Source organism: Molothrus ater, chromosome 9, assembly GCF_012460135.2.
Source record: "Molothrus ater isolate BHLD 08-10-18 breed brown headed cowbird chromosome 9, BPBGC_Mater_1.1, whole genome shotgun sequence".
Classification (NCBI taxonomy): Eukaryota; Metazoa; Chordata; class Aves; order Passeriformes; family Icteridae; genus Molothrus; species Molothrus ater.
In genome coordinates this window covers 19,302,442-19,326,379 of record NC_050486.2, presented here as the reverse complement: position 1 = coordinate 19,326,379, position 23,938 = coordinate 19,302,442, and the positions used below count along the sequence as shown (strand labels likewise).

Below are 23,938 nucleotides of genomic sequence, written 5' to 3'. Positions count from 1 at the left end.
ATCTCTCTAAAGGCCAAAAAAAATTAACTTGTTCTGCTCAATTATTCTGCCCAATATCTGTCCAATGTAGCGCTCCTTTATCAAGCCTTGCAACTAAACTTCAACTCAGTAATGTACCCTCCTTGATCTGTTTGCAGCCTTTAGCACTGTTATCAACACCTCTTTCCACTTTGCCTGTGTGCTTTGGCAGCTTTAGGTTTGCTCCTTCCACTCAGAGGACCAATCACTCATTTCAATATTAAGCACCCTACAGCTTTGACAGAGTGGGAAATCAAACCTTGCCTAATGGGCATCTCAGACACACTCCCAGGTAAACTTTCAGCTTATCATGTCTGACTTACTTTTTCCTTCTGTTGCCTTGCAGTAAGATACCTTTGAATCAAGAGCCATTTCAGCTCCCTTTGGTCATTTTTCTATATAAGTGTGTGTATGTGTATAAATAGTCTGTTTTATTGCTATAAACATTGTTACACAGGTAATATTATTGAAGTATTACATATTATTTGCTATGGAATAATATGTGATACTTCATGTCCTATTACATGCATGTATGTATACACATGCATATACACTTAAATACATTTTTATATATAAACAATTCCTTATATATAACAGTATAATTATTACATCTAGAATTGTATATATAGACTCATGAGTATAAATGTTTCAGTCTCTTTTAATATCATGTTAACAGTTGTTCAATAAGGTATTTCAGAACTTATCTCGCAAGACTGAAAATACTACAGGATTTTAAAATCATTTAGGATTTTTTTTCCAGATGAGATCTGAATTCTCTTCCAGGACCAGTGGCATGACATTTAAAATGCATTATTCTAAAACATAAGCTCCAGCTGGAGAAGCACTTGCTCAGTTCAGTGACTGACTATAATCCATATGCACTGTTACTGAAAGACACTTCAAATAAGGCAACAGTTTTTCAAGCCAAACCTCCTCAACTTCCATCATATTAGCAACTCCTCTTTGAACTGCAAGGTTCCCTTCCAGAACAGAAATGGCAACATGAATGCATGTTACATCTCCCACAGTTTGCAAGGTCTGTGAAAATGTTTAAAAAGGACAAGTGAGTTTCAAATAAAGCCCTGAGTACGTTAAATGCAGTGAGATGATTTAATACAAATGCTTTAAAAAGACTGATATAATGGATTAGTAAAGCTTTAGGCTTTTTTTATGGCAGAAGCTTTCTGAATGCATTATTACAAGTAATACAAGCAATGAATGGAGACTTCATCTCATGCTGCCAGATTTGTATTTAATTTGTATTTAACTTTTCACACACAAAACTCCACAAATCCAAACCTGCAGTCCTGAACAAACCCAAACCCAGGAGTTCTGCTCATGTCAGTTTCTGTTTCTTGGTGCAATCTGCATCTCTCTTCTAACAATGATCAGAAAGGCCAAAGCTGTTCAAACTCATGTCCCTGTGGATGTGGTCCCTATTCCTGTGCATAGCATCTCTTGTGGAGTGTACTTCATGTTACAAATTCTTCACGTGTCATTATATGAACAAAGCTGAGTGGCCATTCTTTCACCTTTTGTTAACAATTTCTTTACACACCTCCTTCCATCTTGCAGCACTGTGATAACTCTGCCATAACCTTGGTAGCTTAATACACATAGCTGCAGAAACACATTTTGTAGAATTTTATGTTAAAGTCTAAAACTGTAATATTAATTCCAAACCCATGACTCATCCTTCACCTAAGTCCTAGCCAGCCCAGGGTAGCCCCTCCCTTGCTCAGTGACCTTCCTCCATTTCACCACTTCCTACTCTATGTGAAGAGATTCCTTTTCTTCCCCTGCAGCTCATTATCACATCTGCTTTTACACCAGCTTCTGCATTGCGTTGGCGTCATCCAAAAATTGTTTTCCTGTATTTTCAGTACTTGAAAAAAAAGCCCAAAATAATCCAACAGGATTCATAGTTTCTCTTCCATTCCATGTTATACACCTGTTCTGAAGCTGGAGCATATCTCCATTTCATGATCCCAAGGAGATCACACAATCATAGCATGGTTTGGGCTGGAAGGAACCTTGGAGATCATCTGGTTCCAAACCCCCACCATGGGCAGGGATGCCACTCACTAGATCAGGCTGCCCAGGGCCCCATCCAGGCTGGCCTCAGACACTTCCAGGGATGGGGCCTCCACAGCTTCTCTGAACAACCTGTTCCAGTGCCTCACCACCCTCACAATAGAGAATTTCTTCCTAATATCTAACTAAACCTGTCCTCTGAGTTCAAAGCCATTCCCCTTGTCCTATCCCTGCCCATGTGAAAAGTCCTGCTCCAAGTCTCTTGTGTAAGGTCTCCCTCTCTTTTCCTGGCTGATCAGCCCCAGCTCTCTCAGCCTGTCTCCACACCAACTACTCGTGATCACACTCATGCAATAAGGTTTTCAACAAATGCTTCCCACAGGTCTGGGAGAGGATTTCTCTCCCAGTCTATTGCCAGCTCTCTCCATTGCTTCCCCTCAGAGGTTGCAGTTCACCTGTCTCAATGCTTCATACTACTCCATCCCATGAACTGAACCAATTAATGCTCCAAAGTAGGACTCATCAACAGAATTTTGCTTTGAGCATGCACAGACTCACACTTCAAAGAAAAAATTCTCTTCAAGTCCAGTCTTGGAGGGTTTTTTTGTGTTCCTGACAAGTCTTTGCATTCCCCAAGAAGAACAAAATTGAGCCTTCAGAGAAATGTGGACTGTAATTCAAGCATCATGACCAGCAACCTGCTTATTATTCAGTAGAATTCCACAGCATCACAGACTTGTGTGGTGCCTACCATGGAAAGCCTATCACACCCACAGAAAACCCCCATCAAACACTACGGAATTCACCTGATCTCAAAAATTATCTTTGGGTCATAGAAGGAACCAAATATCTCCTAAAGAAACAAAACAAATTTTAAATTATTTGAAAAATTTTTGGATTAATGATTTCATCTGCCTAGTTACAGTAGTTAACACTTCAACAGATATTGAAAAAAACAATTGTATGTTTTATGTATTCCACTGATATTCTAAATATGGAGCTGTTTTAAGAGATCATTTTACAGAGTTCAGTAAGGGAATGCTGATGGAAGATTTTAAGAATAAAAGGATTATTCTGAAGACATCAATTACATGAAGCAGCAATTGTGTCTTCATTACAGGCTTTTATTATTTTGTCAGTACAGCTCTGAATAACAACATCTCAAACCAGTAATCTGTAAGCTCAGGCTTCTTCGCTGTACTCATGGTTATTTTACCAGTGATGCACTGGAACAATTTCATTTAACATTTATTTATATTTTATAGCAACAAAGCAAGAGTGACATAGAGTGCAACTTTGTACCTGAAAGCTTAATTACTTAGAATACTAAGGAGGTCTGGAAGTTCAGTAATTACTTACCATATTAATATTCTTCACATTCAGAAAAAGCCCACCAGCATTCACTCAGAGCTATAAAAGCCCACTGAAGTGATAGCCTTAGGCATATACCAATTGTTAAGATACATTTTTTATCACTTTTCTAAAAATCTGTTGTTTTAATTAGACTTTACAGAAATTCTTCAATTACTTTTGTAGATGAATGACATTTTTACCAAACTTCAAATTAATGTTCATCTTTCCTATTTCTTGACCTAAGTTCCTTTATATTTCATCAATCAATAGGTAGTTTTGAATTTTATCTCCCATCCCTCCGTATTTTTATCTTTGTTCAATCTATCAACAATAAAGAAGTGCATCGCATTTCTTGAAAAAATGACACCACCAATTCCAGTACTGGTAGAGAACTTATTTATATCTATTTAGCATAAAACCTGGTATTTTCCTACTAAATGACAAAAATGTGCTCAGAAACCTGGTCAAAGGTACCTGCTCTTTCTCCTCAGGCACCAAGAGCTACCCACTCAAGCAAGACACAAATTGATAAGTCACTTCCATTACATTCCTTTTCTGCCCTTAAGTACTGTTCCCACAGAGAAAAGACATTTAAAAATATTCTGGAGTTGAGGGTATATCCTCTTACAAGGTTAGACAGTTTTCATTTTATATTGGCTTTCAGGGCATACAGGCCACTCTTTCGTTTCTTTCTTCCACCACACTAAATCCTAACTATGAAACCCATTAGCTAACCTCTCTATTTCTAAGAGGATTGTCCTACTCGGGCTTTGCCTGAGCGCAGGAGAAGGCTACAGTGATTTTCCACTAGGTGATAGCCCGGACTCTTCCCGCAGGCAGTTCCAGCCCTCATACCAACGATCCATCCGCACGGGTAACTCGGGGAGCGAACGGGGCCATTTATCGCTCAATTACCGGCTTTAGGGACCGCGCGGTGCCCGCGGTACCGCTGCCGCACAGCTGCACCTTCAGCAGGGACCTGCGGAGCTCTGCGGCCGCTTCCAGCCGGGGTGAGGGCGGTCCCGCCCCACACGGCCCCGCTGCCCCGGGCCGGGCACCGCCGACCTCCGTCCCCCGCCCAGCCCTGCGGTACCGCCGGGACGGCTCCCGGGCGGCCGCCATCGCCGCACCAACGCGCCTCGGGCTGTGGGACCAGCCGGACACACGGCCCGCCGCGCTGCCAGCCCCCGCCAGCCCGAACCCTCCGCCGCTGCCCAAGCGGGCCCTTCCTCTCTTACCGGAGCAGCCGGGAGGATGCGCCGCGCACGGATCCCGGAGCTCAGCCGGGCCGCGACCAGCCCCGCGTCTCGCCCTTGCCTGCGGGGACAACGGCGCTGCAGCGGGGCTACCGTGGCGGAGCTGGGCGCGCCCGGGCCGCGGCTCCGCCGGTGCCGCCCCGCACACGCGCGGCCGGGCGGGCGCGGCTGCCGCGACGCCACTGCAGACGCGCCCCGCACAAAGATGGCCGCGCCGAGAGCCTCAGCTACTCATGTGAGCGCTGCCCCGCACAAAGATGGCCACGCTGAGAGCCTCAGCTACTCATATGAGCGCTGCCCCGCACAAAGATGGCCGCGCCGAGAGCCTCAGCTACTCATGTGAGTGCTGCCCCGCACAAAGATGGCGGCGCCAGGCGCGCACCCCGCCCCTGACCGACTGCCCGCAGCGGGAGCTGCCCGCAGCAAAGATGGCGGGTGCGGAGTTCTGACGCCGCAGGTTTCCCTCACGTGGTAGCGGCTCCTCCCGGCCCACAGCCGCCGCTTCTCCCTCTGCCGGAAGCGGATCCCGTCGGTCTCTGGGCAGCGCCGGGGCCGGAGCCGGAGCGGAGGGCAGCTGCCCGTGCCCCGGTGCTCGGCGGGCAGGTAGGTGACAACTGAGTGCGGCAGCTGTAGCGACCCGGCCAGGGTATGGGGAGAGGGGCGCCCGCTTTGGCCCGGGCGGGTGCAGGGAGGGGGCTGAGGAGCGCGCAGGGCACCCGGTTCTGCCCGCTGCCCGCCCGCTTCTGCCCGCTGCCCGCCCGGTTCTGCTCGCTGCCCGCCCGTGGAGCCGGGGCTGCCCAGGCTGGAGAGGGCTCGGGCGGGCTGGGCGGAGGTGGCTTCTGCCCCGCGGCCTCCATCGCTTCCCGCCGTGCCACGGCTGCGGTGCCCGGGGTCGCGGTTCGGAGGCTTCGCCTTGTGTTCAGCATCGGGGAGTGAGAGGGGTGTGCCTGCGTCGGGGAGATTACGTCAGGCTGTAGTGGTTGTGTCTCGTGGTGTATCTGCAAATAAACGAGGCGCTGAATGAGATAAACTTTTTCTAGCTGCTCACAAATCTTTTAATTCTTTCGGGCGGTAGATACGTTCTTCCAACAGTCGCGGTTTCAGAGGCAGGGTTGTTGTCGTGCGTGGCTTAGAGGCTGTATGTAGTATGGGAGCGGCCGCTAATGAAAGCACACCGAGCCCTGCCTAGTCCTGGGCGTTGTGCAGCTGCACATCTGCACACAGCAGCTGGACAAACGGGGCCTAAGCTGAACCAGCAAATCTGCTGTCTCCACATTAAGTCTTGCCTCTAGTCAAAAACATCAATCCAACAAGTAATGTACTTGTGATTGAAGAGATTCGAGCTTGTAGAAGAAAAATGTCCTGGGCTTCTGTTGTGTAGTTATGCATCCTTCTTTTAGGAAGGATGCATCCTTCCATAGTTATGCATCCTTTACGTCTTCATAGTATGTATCCTTCTTTTGCCGGAATATTCCAGAGACCATCTGTGATTGTTTTCAAGATAGTTTCGCTTAATGAGGTATGGGAGAGAAGGAGCCATGTCAGAAGAAGCTGTTACTGAGACACGATTTTCTCTGAAGACAGTAGCTTTACGGGTGTTTCATCTTCCCCTTTCCTGGTATTATTCTCTTAACCAGGTAATAAATACATTATCTAAATTTTATTGTAGTGTTGTATGTACTCTTATGACTGTGATTCAAATTTGTACAGAATACATTGGGGTTTAGTTTGTTTATAACACTGCAGTAAAATAAGTGTGTATTTTTGTCTTTTTCTGCTAATAAATACTTAATACATCATTATGCATCTGCTTTACCTGCAGTGTCTGTATATCTCCATTTTGTAACAGTGCAGTGATTCTCAAGATATCAAAATTTTCAAATTACCTTTTTTTTTGTAGATTTTTTTTTGTATTTACAAGCTAAACAAAACTATCATTAAACTTTGAATAACAGTATTGAGTACTGCTTTTCAAACTAGGTCTTTAATATGACTGTATTGAATTACAGACTTAAAAGCAAAAGCCATGTCATATTTCACAGTTCCCTATAAGTACTTTGCTTTTACTGCATATAAAACCAGGGTAAGATATTCTCAGTCTTAGTTGCATATGCTCATTTCCACTTTTTTTCTTTATATTAAATGCTTCAAAACTCTCACTGCAAGATCACTCTTTTCTTTTTCATGTGGCAGCATACTCATGTCCTTTTAAAATACCACACGCAACTCCCTTATGTGCAGCTATTAACATTCCTCTTTTTAGAGGTTTTCATTTCACTGTTAATCAATCTATGATCATGTTTGTAGGCACCCACAAATTTAGAAAAATCCTTTTGCAGTTCTTTGAAACTGCAATGTGTTAACATTTAATTTTGTGATCTTAGAGATTTTAATGTCAGGTGTTTGGTTGTTAACTCTTTTCTGTGAAATGCAGTAGTCTTGTAAATTTTGTAAGCTTTGTGTTGGTGCTGGAGTACAGTGGTAGTTGTAGACCTCAGTCAAGGCATGGTACCAGGAAGGGCAGGGTTCTCAACAAGTCAAAGGTGCTTGACTTGTTGACTGTAAACTCAGTGCAGAGAGAAGCCTTCAGTGTTTCTTCACATTGCACAGTGGTGATAGTCTTCAGCAACTGCACAGCAGCCAGGAGTGCCAGAGTGCTCTGTGTGCTCTCTCTGGTATGAGGAATCGTGTTACACAAACACTATATGAGGCCCGAGGACTGTGGATCTGGTTTTCTCCCAGCATTCTGTTCCTCAAGCAGCATAAGTTTCCAGAAGATTTTATGAATGTGAACTGTGGTTTCCAGTTAAATGGCACTTTCCTTGTTATTTTGCATGTTACAAATTTTGTTAATGGCTTTTGATACAAGTTGTTTGTGTATGTGGCTCTTATTTACTAATTTAAACACCTATACACCTATGACTGAAAGAGATCCAAAATAAAATGTAAAGTTTTTTTTTCAAAGCCTAATTTAGAGAAATGTGTTTAAATACATGTTCTACTCAAACTGAAACACAGACGAATGTTGGCATTAGGATCTTCCACTCTTTCACAGTGCAAGAAGTAGTGTAGTTGGGAAAGGCAAGTTCCTTCTCAGTATTTTTTTGCTAATAGAGATTTACTTGAAGCCCTGCGTTGTCCTGGCATTAAGAAGAAATTAAAAAACCCCAAATTTTTGTTTGAAAGTCATTTGCTTAGATCCCCATAGTCTATGGATTTACAATAGACTTTATAGTTCTTGGTGCTGCAGTCTGTCTCTCAGTATGTATATTTGCAATTAAATCACACTTTTATTTTCAGATAAAGCTTTCCCCGGGGTTAAAGAAACTTTTCACAGTAACAGCAGTGAGTGCAATATCTGTGATTTTTCTGGCCCATCACTTTAAAAGAAGACGTGGAAAGAAAAACAAGAAAGTGCCACCATGGGAGCCAGCTCATCTTGTATTAGAGTGTACCAAAGCAGCTGCTTCAGAAAAAGGTAAGGCATGGAACCCTCAAGTTGGGGTTTTTTTGTTTTTTTCTTGGAGAGGAAAGAACGTTGTGTGAGGGAATGAGTATGCATAACTGTAGTAGTAAATCAAACTATTTTCCTTTGATCACGGAATAGTTTGGGTTGGAAGGGACCTTTGAAGTTCATCCAGTCCAGCCCCTGCATTGAGCAGGGATATCTTCAGTTAGACCAGGTTGATCATAGACCCATCCAACCTGGCACTGAGTGTTTCCAGGGAAGGAGCATCCATGACTTCGCTGGGCAATCCATTCCAGTGTTTTAGCACTCTCATTGTAAAACCTTTCTTCCTTGTCATCCAATGTAAATCAGCCCTCTTCTAGTTTTAAAACCATAACCCCTTATCCTATTGCAGCAGATCCTGCTGAAAAGTCTGTTCCCATGTTTCTTATAGGCCCCTTCAAGTACTGAGAGGCTGCAGTAAGGTCTCCCTGGGACCTTCTCCAGGCTGAATAACCCCAGCTTTTAGCATTTGCTCAGAGGGGAGGTGCTCCATCCCTCTAACCATCTCCATAGGATGGAACACCTGAGTTGGTTCAAATTTTTAGACTTTGAATTTTGAATTTGTCAAATTAGAAACAAAATTACAGTATCTTTCTTATAAAGAAGCTGGGCTTCTTGTCAAAGGTGAAGTTTTAATCATGAACCAGGATTAAAACCCTTTTTATCAATAGTATGTTAACCAATGGGTTTTGCCATTCTTACATGTGTATCTCAATATGGAGAAATTCACATCTGCTTTTTTATAGAATAGGCAAATTATTAAGGTAAAATGCATCGTTATTGTTACAGACAGTGAATTCTAGTGTAGTTTCTCAAGTAGAACTATAAATAAAAGAATGATTGTTGTTTGCTTCTAAACTGGATTTTATTGAAAAGAGTAAATGCAATTCTTGATAGATTTGCACAAGAAGCAATATTGAGTTTGCAAGAGCTTTAAAAGAAATGTGTCTCCTAGGTTCTAGTTGTTCCAGCAGTCGACAAAACTTGACTCTTTCTCTGAGCTCTGCCAAGGAAAAAGGATCTCAGTCCTGTATCTATGCAAATGGAGGACTTTTCAGTAAATACTCTGGTTCAGTTCAAAGCCTGGCCTCGGTAAGTAAAAATGTTTTAAGGCTCTTGAATGTCTGTTAACTTGTATTGGACATGCATCTAAAGGCTTCACTGAGCTGAAGGAAGCTTCCTGAATGACCTGCACAGGCAGCTGGAGATGCTGAGAAGCCACTGTCCTTACCACAGTGTAAAAGCAGTTTCTAGGCAGATGGCTTGGATGTAATGTGCTCAGGCAGGAACGTTTTAAGGGTTTTAAGGGTACTCTTTTGTTTTTCAAGGTTCAGAGTGCCACCTCTTGTCACAGTTGTGCTTGTGCCAATTCTAATTCCTGGGATAAAGCAGATGAAGATGACCTTAAGCTTGTCAATATTCCAGTGACTACACCTGAAAATTTGTATTTGATGGGTAAGTCGTAATAAGAATATTCAGCATTGGCTTACAATGTATGTAAATTACTTCTTGGCTTTATGGTAAGGTGACACAAAATACTACTGTGTTCTTTCTCAGTGTCCTGTTGGCAAGTGTCTGAGAACATTTCCATAAAATAATGAAATCATACTTGATCTAAAGTTAGTTTTCCATAACACTTTTTCCTCCACTATTTGCAGTAGTAATCCTTAAAATCAAGCCCTGACACATGGGGAAAATGTTCACGTTTCTTTACACAAAAAGAAGGTAAATATGTACTGGGTATATACTGATATAGGCTGGGAAGTGATGTTGTTTCAGCTTACATCTCTCTGATAATTATGCTTATTTTAGCTACATATTTTCCTGTGTCTGTAAAACATGAGTGCAGCTGAAGCTGTTCCTGTTCTGCCCTAGGTATGGAGCTGTTTGAGGAGGCACTGAGGCGCTGGGAGCAGGCTCTAACTTTTCGTAACAGGCAAGTTGAAGATGAGGCCATCTGTGGTTCCATTAAGCTGGGAGCAGGAGATGCAATTGCAGAAGAAAGTGTAGAAGTGAGTACATCCCATCTGTCGTCTACTGATGCTGCCCTGACAGTTTGTTCTGTGTGATTACCTGAATCTTTGCAAATTCAATTACCAAACTTGACAAGTGATTCGATTTCCAGTTTAGTGGTATTGTATTTAAAGGAGATCTGAGTTCATTTCTTCTGACTTTTTGGTTGGTTATTTGGAGGAGGGCATGGGAAGGGAACCAACAGTATTTATCTTTTGGCAATTGTTGATGCATCAGTGTTTGCTTCTGGACAGTATTATTGAGCTATCAAGCAGACAACTTCCCTGCCCATAATCCCTTGGGTCCTCTCTTTCTTTTATGATTATGTGAGAGGGTATCTGCTTGCCAAAGATAAATGTCTCAGGGAAAAATAATCAATTTGTGCATATTCACAAACAATGTGCTTAAACTTATTGTTTTCCTCCTTTCTTATAAACAAAATGCTAAAAACTATTTTGAAATAAACAGATGTGTTACTTTCATTATTTCTAGTGCAGCAAATATCACAGAAAATTTAAAATTATTTTTAAATTTAGATTTTTTTTTCATTACTCTAAATAAAATATGTGTATGTTCTGAAAAGTGTATCTATTGTGGATGTTGAAGTTTCATCTGACAGTGTCCCTATGTGGTTTGTAGGAAATTAATGTGTCACGGTTTGTTCTCTGAAGGCTTAATATCCTTGGATTTTACAAAGGAGTCTTACAGGCTGAAAGCAAATAGAAAAGCTGCTAATGTCTGTCTTCTTGCAGGATATCATTAGTGCTGAATTCATTCATAAGCTTGAATCTCTTCTTCAAAGAGCTTATCGTCTTCAGGAAGAGTTTGAAGCCACCCTTGGGGTCTCTGATCCTGCTGCTCTAGCTAATGATATTGGTGAGTACTGCTACTTTACATCCCTTTTGTTTGTAATCATGGCTCTTGGGCGGAGGACTGAAATATCCACTGAGCAAAATTATATTTATCAGTAAATCAACAACAACAAAAAAATCACATTCTTTATGTTATTATGTTGTTGTTTGATGAAGTGGTTCTACTTTAGATAACAATGGATTGAAAGGAGATTGTCTTCTTTGTAACTTGTCAGTATTTAAACATTTATACAGGAAGAATACATGACCCTTTTTATAGCATGGGTGTTCAGAGGTTTTATGCATCTTCTGAACTATGACATTTGATATGCTTTTGTCATAATTTTTTTACCAAAATGGAAAATTATACTAGAAAGACTTAATCTGAAGCAGATGTCCATTAGCAAAGGTCTTATCTCTGGTGAGTGAAATATATCAGTTCTGAGTGCCTAAGCTGTTACAACAGCGAATATAATGAGTAGGTGCTGCCTGACATGCTGATTAACTACAGATAGTTTGATTATTTTTATTGAAAGAATTGGATATTAAAGATGGATGCTGTTGTACCCTTTCATAATTCAAGATGAAGCATCTGTTCTCCAAGGAGTGTAGAGTTTAAAGGCAGAGCACGTTCTGGCTCAGTCTGGCAGGAGCCGTGCTGCCTGGCACGAGGTGGCAGTGCTGGGCTGTCCTCTCTTGGCCCTCCTCTCCTGCATCGGCCGAACGCAGCCTTGACAAGGGGGGAATTACATTTGGCTCAGAGCTGCTTTCTGACTTGTCTGCATACACCTGTAAATGTAACCCTTAAAGCAAAAAAGCATTTGAACTTTTCATTTTGGTATCTGAAACCATCTAGTCAAGTTGCATTGTATATCCATTATAATTAGAATTTCATTTGTGATTTCTGTCTTCAGGCCAAATTAATAAAATGGTACTCAAAGGACTTCATGTGAATGCTCAATGTGATTAGTTATTTTGTTTGATTACCCTGGGAGTATTTACAATTAATATTTCATTTTTCAGATGTGATAACTAAATTCTTGTTTACCAAGAATGTTCTGAGAATCTGATTCCTTTCAAATGTTCTTTGTAGAAATAATTTGTGATCTCTTGAGTTACTTTATTATTTAAATTTTATTTGTACTGGCCCAGATGAGTGAGGAAAAAAGTAATGAACTGGTTTAGTGAATACTGTTTTCTGTGTTCAGGATTTGGAGCTTTTCATCATTATCTTTCTTGAATTTTTGACTTGAACAGCAAGTATATTAAAGGATGCTTCACTTTTTCAGAATGTTTTAATAAAAAATCAGAAGGACAATCTCCTGTGAAGCACTTGTGGTCCCTTGAAGGGTTCAAGAGTCACAAGAATAAGCAAGTCCAAAAAAATTATGAAATCCCAGTGATCAAAAGAAATAAAGATAGTACAGCCTTCTTTGCACTACTAAGAATAAGAATAATACTCTACTGCAAAATATAAACTACATTTCTGAACAGAAACAAAAGTGGAGGGTCCTATGCTTTGTGGGAATGACTATAATTTGTGGCAAAAGAGGTAGCTGAGATGTTTTTCTGGATGATTTATACCTAAAACTTCTTAAAGAAATTAGATAAAGAAAGCATCCTAATCTACCATTTACTATTCACTTATCTTGGAAAATGAGAATGGGAGTTGTTTGTTTGTTAAGATTTTGAGATAAATGGGCAATTTCCCAATCATTTGGAACAATCTCCAGCATGTCATGCCTGTGAAACAAGAGTTGCTAATTTGCAGTTCTGTTACCTCAGCCAAAATAATACAGTATTTAAATAGTGCCAGTTGATACAATTTCAAAGCAGGTAAGTTTTCTTGGACTGAAGGTTTTTGAGAGATCTGCAGTTTGGTGAATTGGTATAGCATAAATTAGGTGATAATATTTAGCTCACTGACATGAACATTTATTTATATTTCTGCCCACTGTTAAAAGAAATATTTACCTTTTAGGGAAGATATTTAGTTAAATGCTGTAATTTTATCAACCATATAATTGATTATAAAATCATTGTAGAGGTGGAAGTTGATAAAATTTTATAATTTAGGGCATTTAAAGTATTGAATGAACAAAAAGCAAAGATTAGTAGTAAAGATCTGAATCATCTCTTTAAATAGTAATAAACTACATTTGTACTACCAGTCCGGGCAGGTATGAATTGTACATATAAGTGAGAGATTTTAAAACAAAAATCATGAAGAAACACTTAAGTAAAATTACACATCATAATCAGTGTAAGCTCTTGGCACATTGCTGCAGAAAAAAAACTTTTCTAACCTTTGGCTGTGTGCAAAGAACAGCAGCAGCCTAGAGGCAGAGATGCAGTCTTGGGTTGGTGTGGTTTTAGAATGCTGTGTCCAGTTCTCTTGGCCATATTTCAGAAGATTGGAGATTCTAGACAGCTCAAAACAAGCCATAAAAATTTTCCATGTTTTGGAAAAACAAGGTAATCCATGGTTCATGTTGAGCATGTCAGCTCCTTATTGAAGAAAACACTGAGGGGTGCCTGACTTGTTCTGAATAGCTGCTTACACATGGAAAAGGTATGTGGTGCTGGGGGACTTGTAGACCTTGTTGTCAGAGTTATAACTAGATCAAATTTCTAGTTGTTCAAGTGAAACAAGTGAAGTTCTGAAGTAAGCTATCCTCAACTCACTTTAGAGGCAATTTTTTTTTTTTTTAGTGCTGTTTTGAGGGATGTTTCATTCTTTGAGAGGAGGATACAGACCTGGGGTTAAATGGTCAGTGTGGTCTTTCTGGCATTTAAGTATTTCCCCTTGCTACTATTATTCATTCTTCTGTGAGTCTTGGAGTGAATAAGATAAATCCTTTGTCCTTAATATATTAATTCATAATTACTCATCCATGGAAGTGCTCAAGGTCAGGCTGGACAGGGCTTTGAGCCACTTGATCTAGTGTTGGCAGGGTTGGAACTAGAAGGTCTTTAGTGGCCCTTCCAACCCAAACCATTCTGTGATGACACAGCTCGTTAAAAACATTTATAACCAGCTCATGTGCTTCAGGGTTTCAACTGTTCACCAGCTACAATAATCACAGAATGTTTAGCTCTGTTTTTTTTCTCTTATACATAGGAAAGATGGTATGGTTAGGTATGGTTTGTGGATTTTCTTCTGTTTCTTCTGCCTGAAGTGCTTGTGACCAGGCACAGCTGGAGTTGAGGCTCTGACAGTTGGACAGATGCTATCAAGTGCTGCATAAATGCCTGACAGGCACTTATTGTTCTTCCTTATAAGAATGGAAGATGTTTATAATTTGATTTATAAGGAACTCCAAATTTGTTCAGAAGGAAACTTAGAGAGGTGAAAATTTTAGCAATTTCTCAATTTTGGCTTTCTCTGGAAATTCTTCTATCAAACTTCTGGAGCTCCTGAAACCCCTCTCCTGCTATTTATCTACAGTTCAGAGATACTGCTCCTTCCCAAAACCTTTAAATGTTACTCTTCCCAACATTTCCCTCTACCAAATCAAATTTAGATCTTAGTGCTGCCATTGATAAATCATACCACAGACTTGCTTTTCACTTTGTGATCCCACTTACTATTTTAAGTTGGTTGTGCATGATAAACAATTTGCCAAGCAGGAGCCTTCTGGAGGAGGCTGTGGAGACGTGTCACAAGGGAGAGTGAGGAATTAGTTACCTGGGGGCCTGTTGGAATACAAGAGCTTAGCACTGCAGCCGCTGTCTTTCTTCATGTGCTGTGCCTGAAGTGCCTCTCTTCTGCCTGCTATGACAGCTACTTCTGATATTTCTAAATATTCAGCTTTCAGCAGTGCAGAAGACAGAGGTATAAATAAAAAAACCAAACATATTTATGTTTTCTCCCTGTGAGTAGAATACTATTAAGAATAATAATAATAAAAATAATTGCAAATAATAATTTTCAACTTGGTAAGCTGTCCTTGAGTTATAAATTATTAATACCACCCTGGAAAAGACTTGCATTTTAAATAGATGAAATAATGGAATGCCATTGTGTTCACTGTTGTTGCATTCTCCACCGGACTTTCAGTATTATCATATAAATCAGTGAGCTAAAATAGGATTTCTGTAGAAAAAGTACTTCTGGTCATGAAAATAAAAGAAATATGTAGGGCTGAACTGTGGTTGTTTTTATGCTGTGCCTCTTTTAGTACCATGAACCAGCATGGAAAGCCTACAAACAGGCTGTCCTGAGGCAGCCATGAGGCTGCAGTCTGTCAGAAAGGAGGAAGTTGGCACAAAACTGGGAAACAAAATATTCATCCTGTTATTTCTGAGTGATGAATGTAAAGGTGTGTAGAGGGTTAAAAGCTTCCAGGACTTTCAGTAGTCTGCCCTTGAAGAAAGCTCTCTCCATTTTTTTTTTTCCTGTTTAGAACTTTTCTAGCAGACTGAAATGTTAGTCGAGTTAACTTGGGAGGAATGCAAAGAGTTGGGAGAGAAACAGTAGCTTTACTTGTGAGCAGAATTTCAGGTCAGAGGGGAAAATTCTCAAATTGTAGGGTTCCTTGTCAGTGCTAAATTCCTAATACTTCATATTATTATTTTAATTTCTACTGTAAAAAGGAATGCAGGCATTCAAACTGATGGTGACTTGTGTATACTGGCCCTTAAACTTTTTGACAATAATAAAATGTTTTAGAGTTAATACATTTTATTTTTATAATACTTACCTTTTATTGTGTATCAGTTACACAGCTTAAAACAAATTAAGTGTTTGAGCTACCACAGTAAAATCTGTCACAAAGGTCTGTGCTGTTGGATGATTTTGTTGAAAGGTTTGTCTGTTTCTTTTTTTAATTTTCTTCTCACACTCAAAGATATGCCTGGCATTTTGGAGAGAATAAGCACAGCCTTTAACCTAGTCTCAAAACTGTTTGGAGAACTGATTTACATATTAGGAGCCTTTTCTTCAGCAGCTCTTAAAACCAACAAAAATCTTTGCATAATCACTGAAGCTGTTGAAAACTCATTTTTATATAATTTATTAACGCAGATTTCTCTAATGTCTTCCTATCCATGGATTAATATCTACAGCCTGTATTTTCTTCCTTCCTCTAAATGTTATTGGAAAAATTTTATTTTGAGTGTATTTTATTTGCCTATATACAATAAATATTTCTAGTTATAATTCCTAATCTCCAATAAGGAGCAGTTTGTAATACTTCACTTAAGTGAGCTCTTTTGTATGTATTACATACTTTTATAGTACTTAATGCTATAAAATAACTTAGAGTCATGTGACTTTTTATGTTAGCTTGGAAACTTTTGCTTGCTTTGTTCCTTGAAGATAAATTTCCATTAAATAATTTCTTAATTTCTTGGAGAAGGCCTTAACATTTTTCTAGTGGCTCGAACAGGATTGAAATCGAAAAGAAAACAGCAGCTTTTTCTCTGAGTGTGAAAATGCATTCATCCCAACAAATGAGGGAAAAGGAAAGAAAACAATATTTCTAAGTGTGAGGAAAAGCCCACAGAAGTTATTCCAATCCTATTAAAAAAAATAATGCACATTTTAAACATAATTTTTAGCTATTTCACTTTGTTGGAGTTCATAACTGCTAAAACATGAGGTCTCTCATATTGCAGCTTATTGCTGCAACTCCTTATTTCTGACACCTAAGAGATACTCAAAGTGCAAATGTTTGAATTGGATTGTATGTCTTCCCTAATCATTAATATTTAAATCTTCCTTTTAAAGGCATTTTGTCCAATGTTAATAACACTTCCTTTCTAAATGGCTGTCCGTAAATTTTCTTATCACAAAGCACCTAGGTACAATTCTTGAATAGAATAAGATTGGTTAGAAGTTCAATCTAATCCTGAAGCAAGAATATTTTTGCGAACATTTTGTCTATAAAAATATTATAATGTTTGGCTTTCTCAGTGATACTCTTAGTTTTGGCAATACTCTACTAAAAATGCAAAGTAGCTTTGCATAGACACGCAGTGAAGTTACTGCTGCTGGAAAATATTGCTATTCGTAGTATGTATCTTTTTGTAGCTATTTGCTAACATGGAGTGTATTTTTATGTTAATCCTAGAAACTGAAATCTTTTCAACAGTGGCTCAAGAATTTCTATTTTACTCTTCACTGACCCAGCAATGGAGAAGTCAAGGTCACTTACTATGGTCAATTAGCTTGGAAGTTTTTCCAAAAGCACTTCCAATAAGATGAGAAAGAATGTTTCTGGTTTTTGAGGACTCTCATTACTGTTTGCCCAACAGCTTTGCCATTAGATCCAGCAGTGCAGGCTATTTATACACCCCATTGCTTTCCCTTAAATGGCATCCCTGAGCCCTGTCTTCTTTCTGTCCACACCAAAAGTCCTGTCTCTGCCCTTGTCTCTCTCACTTCTTGACTCCTGCCATGCTTTGTCTTGCCTTCTCCATTTAAAACTTGCTTGTCTGACATGGACTTAACTGTTGTTTATAAAAATCACCTTTGCTCGTTTTTCTGACCAGATTATTCCTCTCTTAAGAGGTCTCTCTCCCTTGGGAACTTCTCTTCAAATGAAATACAAGCTGGTCCTCTAAAAGCTGTTTATAATGGAGCCACAATCCACCAACATGATTTTATTTCCCAGACTTTGTTCAGTTAGCTGTTCCTGTGCATCCCTGCTCAGGCCTCCTAACACAAAATGCATCTCAACTAATTCTGCTTGTTCTTTACAATATGTGGGCAGCTGCAATTGTCTCTTTTTCAATTTTTAAAAAACTATTTTAAAAGTACATATTTTTGCCAAGCATTTCGTTTGGAGTGTGATTTTTTTTCTAATTGTTTACCCTATAACTGGAAGGCTCAAGTAGGTTGTGTAAGCATTTCATTCCTAATGGCCTTTTAATATCTTACAATTTTCTTAAACTTCTGTTTCAGCTTGAAATGCTTTGAAGTTGAAACTATGTGGGAGTAAATTAATTTTTGTGGAAAGTTATAGCAATAGTGAACAATAACAATGGAGGGAGTAAAATTTATTATTTATGTGTAATTTTTCTCTCATGCTTCCATTTGTGCAGCTAATTGCTAAAACTCTTAGAAAAAGTAACTGCCTTTGAGATGTGTCTGATTTCCCTTTTGATGGTTCAAACTACAGGGTGTTTTTAAAATAAATTACTGTCTCTAATTCTCTGTGAGCTCTCTGGACTGTGCACATGTCCCACCTTACCTAATAATCCAGTTTTGTAGCAAAGAGCTGTGGTGTAACTGATTCAAGAGCACATGTCGCTCACACCAGGCTTTATTCTCTCTCCTGCTATTTAAAGCTGCCCTTGTTCTACATGGAGAAAGGCTGTGAGTATTTAAAGGTAAATGTATGCATATTTCCACATGGCTTGGCACTGATTAGCAGCTGCTCAAACAGATGCAGTTAAAGTTGCTGTCTAGTCAATGTATTAGTTATCTGTGGTAAACCAGAGTAAGGGAAAATAAAGCAAGGCTTGAATAGTAAAGAATGTACGTAGCTTAGGTGATTGGCACTGGTCAGGTTGCTCTAATAATTACTTGCATTATGATTCAAGTATTAATGTATTGTTACTAATGCATTTGGCAACCTTATAGTGTTATTAATTTGTTTTTCTGGTTTAAGTTTGATAATTGGTCTTATTTAGTGAGCTAAAGATTCAGAAGAACTCTATATAGAGTACAACTTTATAAGAATTCTTATCTCATTCTTTCCCATTGTTGGGAACAAGTGGAATACAAGTAGGTCCCAGTCAGTGGGGCACTCCAGATATTCTTTAAGTCTTATTGCTTAAAGTCAAGCATATTTCTTAGAAATTTAAGTTGTTAAACCATGTCTGTGTGCAGCTGGGTTTGCAGAAGCCAGTCACGTTCCTGATCAGTGTCACTGGAGTCTGCAGTGTTCTGCTAAATAGTTCTGCCCTGAAATTGAAGGGAACACTGAGGTTATTAGGCTGTTCTTACAGAGTTTTTCTGTGTCAAACATTCTGAATACAGAGTCTAAGTATGAGCCCAAAACACACATGTATGCCTGCATCTTTTGGTATTTATTTCACTGAGGATCACCAGCTGTATAGCTGGTTCTGTCTTTGTCTGATAATTCAGGGATGAGAAGCTATCAGATTTTTCTGATACTGCCTTCATACATGTAAGTGGAATTATCAACTGCTGGGCAGCATCTGGTTCTTTTAATGGGAGAACAAATGAATGTGTGGGTTCCTTTTGTCAGGCTGTCTTTCTTGCTTTGAAGTGTCAGCATTCCTATGGCATGATGTACTGGCTAAAGAAAAACCTTTCCAGAAATCTTAGTTTGACAAGATCATCTTGGATAGTCCCATACTCTTATGCTGTGTCCAGCCAAGTAGTTTTTGTGCCAGAATACTACAATGTTTGCTCTTTTGGGTTTCATTTAACATGTTAAGAAACTGATTTGAAAAAGAAGTGAACTGAAGAAACAATTAGAAGCACAGCAAGTTTCAGGAGCTGAGCAACAGTTTCTGGTTATTATTGTCCTTTTCATCACTATGTGTGGTAATATCTCTCTTTGAAGAAATGTGTGGTGGGAAAGGCAAGAAGGGGCAATGAGAATTGCCTTGGAAAAAAGGAAGGGATACTCTTGGTAATGCACTGGTATAAACATCCTGCCTTTAAGTGCCCGCTGACTTACAGGTGTGGAAGAGCTGAGACCATAGGGAGAAATTCACTTTTGAAACTCCTCTGTCAGTCTGGTGAGAGGACCTTTTTGTACCTAACCTGCTTATGGAGGCCTCTGGCATAGGAAAGGTACTGAAGGTACTGATTTCTAGATGTGAAAGCCTGAAAGTTAACCTTGTACTTCCTTCTTCTCTAAATGTGACATTGCATCTTGAATCTGCTCTGCATCCCCATGAGTTAATGTACTGTCACACTGAATGGGGTTGAACAGACCATTCCATTGTCACTGGAAGGTGGCTGTACAAAAATAGCAGTAGGCTGCACTTGGTTTGGAGATGTGAAGAGCTGAGAAAAGGCAGTGACGTTTAAATCTGATGACTGAGGTGTCTGGCAGGCTCCACAGGGCTGTGCTGTAAAGCCTGGGGGCCTCAAAGTCTCAGCTTTGAAATAAGCAGCACTGGAATTCAAGCTGGTCTTTGCTGTGGACAGCAGAGATACGCTGTTTTCTGAACTGCAGGAGAATGGAGTACCCCTGTGAAGAGGAGCGACAACTTTGTGCTGCACATCCATCCAAACTCTGTCTGGATTACACAACTGAGCAAATTCACTTGGTTGCCAAATCTTTTCTCTCAAATCAAATCTAAGTACAGAAGCTGTTACCTAAACTATTGGACTTGAAAACAGTAGAGTGCTCAGAAGCAAAACTTTTCTATAAAGAATAGGGATTGAAACCTTAAAATCAGGGAAGATATTTAGGTTCAGGGTAAAGAAATTGTGAAAAAAATGTAACCCTGTATAAGAGTAAAATCATATAATGTGCAGTTATGAATCAATGTTTACATTTTCAGTTAAATGAAAGGCTGTGTGATAGGGAGAGACCTCTCAGTGACATGTAGTTTACACAAGATATGTGTCTCAAATCTACTTCAGAATTGTATGTCTGTAAAGCAGAGAGTCAGTGAAGTAAAATAAGTGAACACATGCATACATCTATTTTGTGTTTACTAAGCTGATTTCTCAGCTGTCAGTACACATGATATGTTAATTCAGGGTATTAAATACATATCAGATGCTGCTTTGTTTTCTTAAAATTCAGATTTCAGCAATGTAGCACCACATGTGTTTACTCTGCCTCTTCCTTGAGATCATAGAGTTTCTCATGATGAGGTCTTTCCATTTTGAAATGTTGGTTTTACAATAAATCTGCTATGATGATTCAGACACAGCTTTCACAGGCCATATTCTCTATAATAAAACTATATTTTTAGCCTTTGGTATTTTCTTTGCTTAAAAAAATAACTATCAGAAAATATTCCAACTCTGTTATCAAATTTATGGAAGAATGCTTTACCAGATTTAAATCTCGAAAGAATCATTTCATTTATCGCCATTCCAGAATATCAAATTTATATAGTATTTCCTAATACTTTTCTCTAATTTGATGTACCTGTGTGCATGGATTGTGGGAAATAAATTGAACTTACATTCCTTTCTCAGGTACACTTGATTTTTACATGAAGACACGAAAATGATTACGCATGTAATTTTGTGCTGTTTATTTACCATTGCAGAATGAGAGCAATAGGATATAAGACAGTAGCCATGTTGTGTTGCCATTATTATATTATATTATATTATTTATACACCATTAAATGTGGTATTCTGCAGGTAATATAACTTTATGGACCAAGTCGGCATCTTGAATATCTGAAAATAGTCAAACTATTATCAACATCACATAAACTGTAATTATTTCTTTCCAAAGTATTTGGAAAATCTCTTGAAGATTATGAGATTATTTTAAGCAAATTGCATCTTTTTCCAGATGACAAATATTGCAAATCAGTACATCACAGTTTTCAGGTGGATCTTATTGCTTATGTGTGTTTAAACTGAATACTTTGTACTATTAAATTTTTATAAGGATTCTCTCCTTATGAAGAATATATTACTGTCATCTATACACGTGCTTTTAATTCAGCTTTTAGTCAGCTGTACTACTTTTGTCTTAAGAATGATGTCCAAGTGATACAGAACACAGTGACTGAACAACATCTTGGCTTTTCCATAATGATAATTAGGTGAGAACCCAGTGTCTTGGAAAATTGACCCTTTCATACCTGTATGAGTGTGTTTTAAGTAGAAGGCTTTTATGTGAACCCTGAATATTATAGTTGTGCTTGGAAACAATTATGAAAGCTCTGTTGAGTCAACTTTTTTCCAAGGAAGTAAGATTTGGCTCTCTATTCACACATAAGCAGAAGATTATTCCCTGCATGAAAACTACTGAGGTTTCTGTTAGGGATGTCATTTGAAGGCTCAGCAGTAAATTCAGCCACAGCTTACTTTGACAAAGGTCTGTGAGCACTGAAGGCTGTGATTGTAGTCTTTTTATAAATAGGAAATGATGTAAAATTCACTGCTTTCAGGGTGCATCCTGTAAGACTTCATGTAATGCTTTAGCAGCTACTTGGTAGAAGTGATGATCAGCACTCTCAGAATTATGACTATTTATAAATGTAAATAAAGCTGCTTTTGGACGTTGCAGCAAGGGGTGACAAACTACTGTGTCACTTGTGACTAGCTAGAAGACTGTGGCACACTCTCATGGAACTGAACTGATTCATGCTGCTGTCTGAACCGGATTATTGTAATTTCTTTCACTGGACAGGAAGCCACACATAGAAGGGGTCTGAGCACACAACGTGGGCTGGCAGAACACTGGGCCCCTGCTGCTCTGAGGGTACCATGACTTTTCATAAGTGGTTCCTTTGCAAGGTTTTTTCCTCTTCAGAGTCTATAAAGTTTCTCCTTTCTTATCCTGCTTTCCTGCTTGTGATGTTTTAACTGCATTGATTTTCCACTGAAGTGGGAGGGCTGGGCAGAATGGGGAACCATGACTTTAGTGGTGGTACTTGGAACTAAAATCTGTAACTCCCAGTGAGTTCTTTACTAGTGGGTAAGTGCTTTCCTTTTTTAAATGTGTCAGCTAAGTGCCAAACTCACTTGTGATCTCCTGCCATGTTTCATTCAGGGTTGGCAGGAAGATAACATGGAAACGGTTTTCAGAGTTCTAAAACGTTATGTGAAGGTGAATGCTTCCCAGTTGAATACTAAAAAGCTGATTTCTGTGCAGTTATGAAGGTCAGATTTTGCTCTGAGAGTTTAGGAGGTTAGCTCTGTGCTCTGTCTTACTGTGAAAACCTACCAGAACAAAACCAATTATTCTGGATTAGATTTGTAAATAGATATGAAAATAGCTTGGTTCTGCTCTTTTTTCTTTAAATCTTGTTTAGTTTTAAATAGATAGTTGTTTGCAAAACCTTATAAAGCTAGGAATAATTTTACAAGCTTTAGCAGTCCTCCATATTGTTCCATGTTTTTAATACCGTAATATAATTTAGGGACCACAGATACATTTTAAGGCACTACAATCAAGAGCCATGATTGTAACATCTGAAACTCTACTTCATTCACTTTACAAATATAAGTGAACCCAAAATAACTCCTTGGCTCCTCAAATAGGTGAAGTATATTTGAAGCTCACATACTTGTTAGTATTCCCCTCCTGAAGTTATTAGAGTCCATAAGAAGTAGGGATGAGTGTGTGAGCAGTTGCAGGCGCTGCTGGGTGGGTTCCTCTTGCAGCTGTTCATTCCAGGGGTCTCTTTGTGCCACTGTCTCTTTTTTTTCGTGTTCTTGTGTCTAAGAATGTTCTGCTGGTGCTTGCTTGGTATGTACTCCAGCTGTAAGTTAATTTTCACCCTAGTGAAATTCCATGGTGAATTTTGATAAGAGTGTGCTCCCTTCACAGCCTGGGTATTGATAAGCACCTGCTTGGCTAAGGATGTTTTAGGGTATTAGGCTGGTGGTGGCCTGAAAGTCAGAAATAGCTGACAAGGCTGTTTGGTTTTCTTTAGGGAGGCTGTGCTTTATGTGCACTTATCACTTGCCAAAGGTATTATTTCACTCAGCATTTCCAACCTTATTTTAAATCTTTTTCTTCCTCATAAAATGCAAATTTTGTGTCTTTTTCTGTAGCAGTGAGGTTTTTTTTGAGTGAAAACTCAGAATACTCCATATTCAACTAATTAACATGCTGAAAACATACTGGCTTGGTGATAGTTTTAGTTAGCTTTAGGCCATATTAAAAAACTTGGAAGTATGACTTTTTCAACAAAGATAGGTTAAGTAAAAATTTTATTAACTCTAGAGCTTCATGTAGTCTTTAACAGGCTGAATACAAGATCTGTGGAAG

General features: G+C 39.3%; 2 protein-coding genes across 6 annotated transcripts in view; one reads left to right on the top strand and one right to left on the bottom strand.

The window, feature by feature from the left end:
• Positions 1–4,785, bottom strand: part of USP33 (ubiquitin specific peptidase 33) — a 35,551-nt gene extending 30,766 nt beyond the window's left edge. For all 3 annotated transcript variants that reach the window (XM_054515728.1, XM_036387640.2, XM_036387641.2), the window contains exon 1: positions 4,644–4,785. The gene's annotated coding sequence lies outside the window, so the exon portion shown is untranslated. The remainder of the gene's footprint in view (positions 1–4,643) is intronic.
• A 357-nt stretch (positions 4,786–5,142) lies between these two features.
• The window catches only part of MIGA1 (mitoguardin 1), a 34,153-nt gene continuing 15,357 nt past the window's right edge, over positions 5,143–23,938 (top strand). The window contains exons 1-7 of one of the 3 annotated variants that reach the window (XM_054515813.1): positions 5,143–5,264; positions 6,163–6,298; positions 7,962–8,139; positions 9,128–9,264; positions 9,501–9,627; positions 10,048–10,184; positions 10,938–11,061. In XM_054515813.1, the coding sequence (XP_054371788.1) occupies positions 6,176–6,298; positions 7,962–8,139; positions 9,128–9,264; positions 9,501–9,627; positions 10,048–10,184; positions 10,938–11,061 (826 nt within the window). In that variant the 5' untranslated portion in view covers positions 5,143–5,264; positions 6,163–6,175. Of the gene's footprint in view, positions 5,265–6,133; positions 6,299–7,961; positions 8,140–9,127; positions 9,265–9,500; positions 9,628–10,047; positions 10,185–10,937; positions 11,062–23,938 lie in introns of those variants that run through there. The other 2 variants (XM_036387954.1, XM_054515812.1) reach the window with 2 other exon arrangements.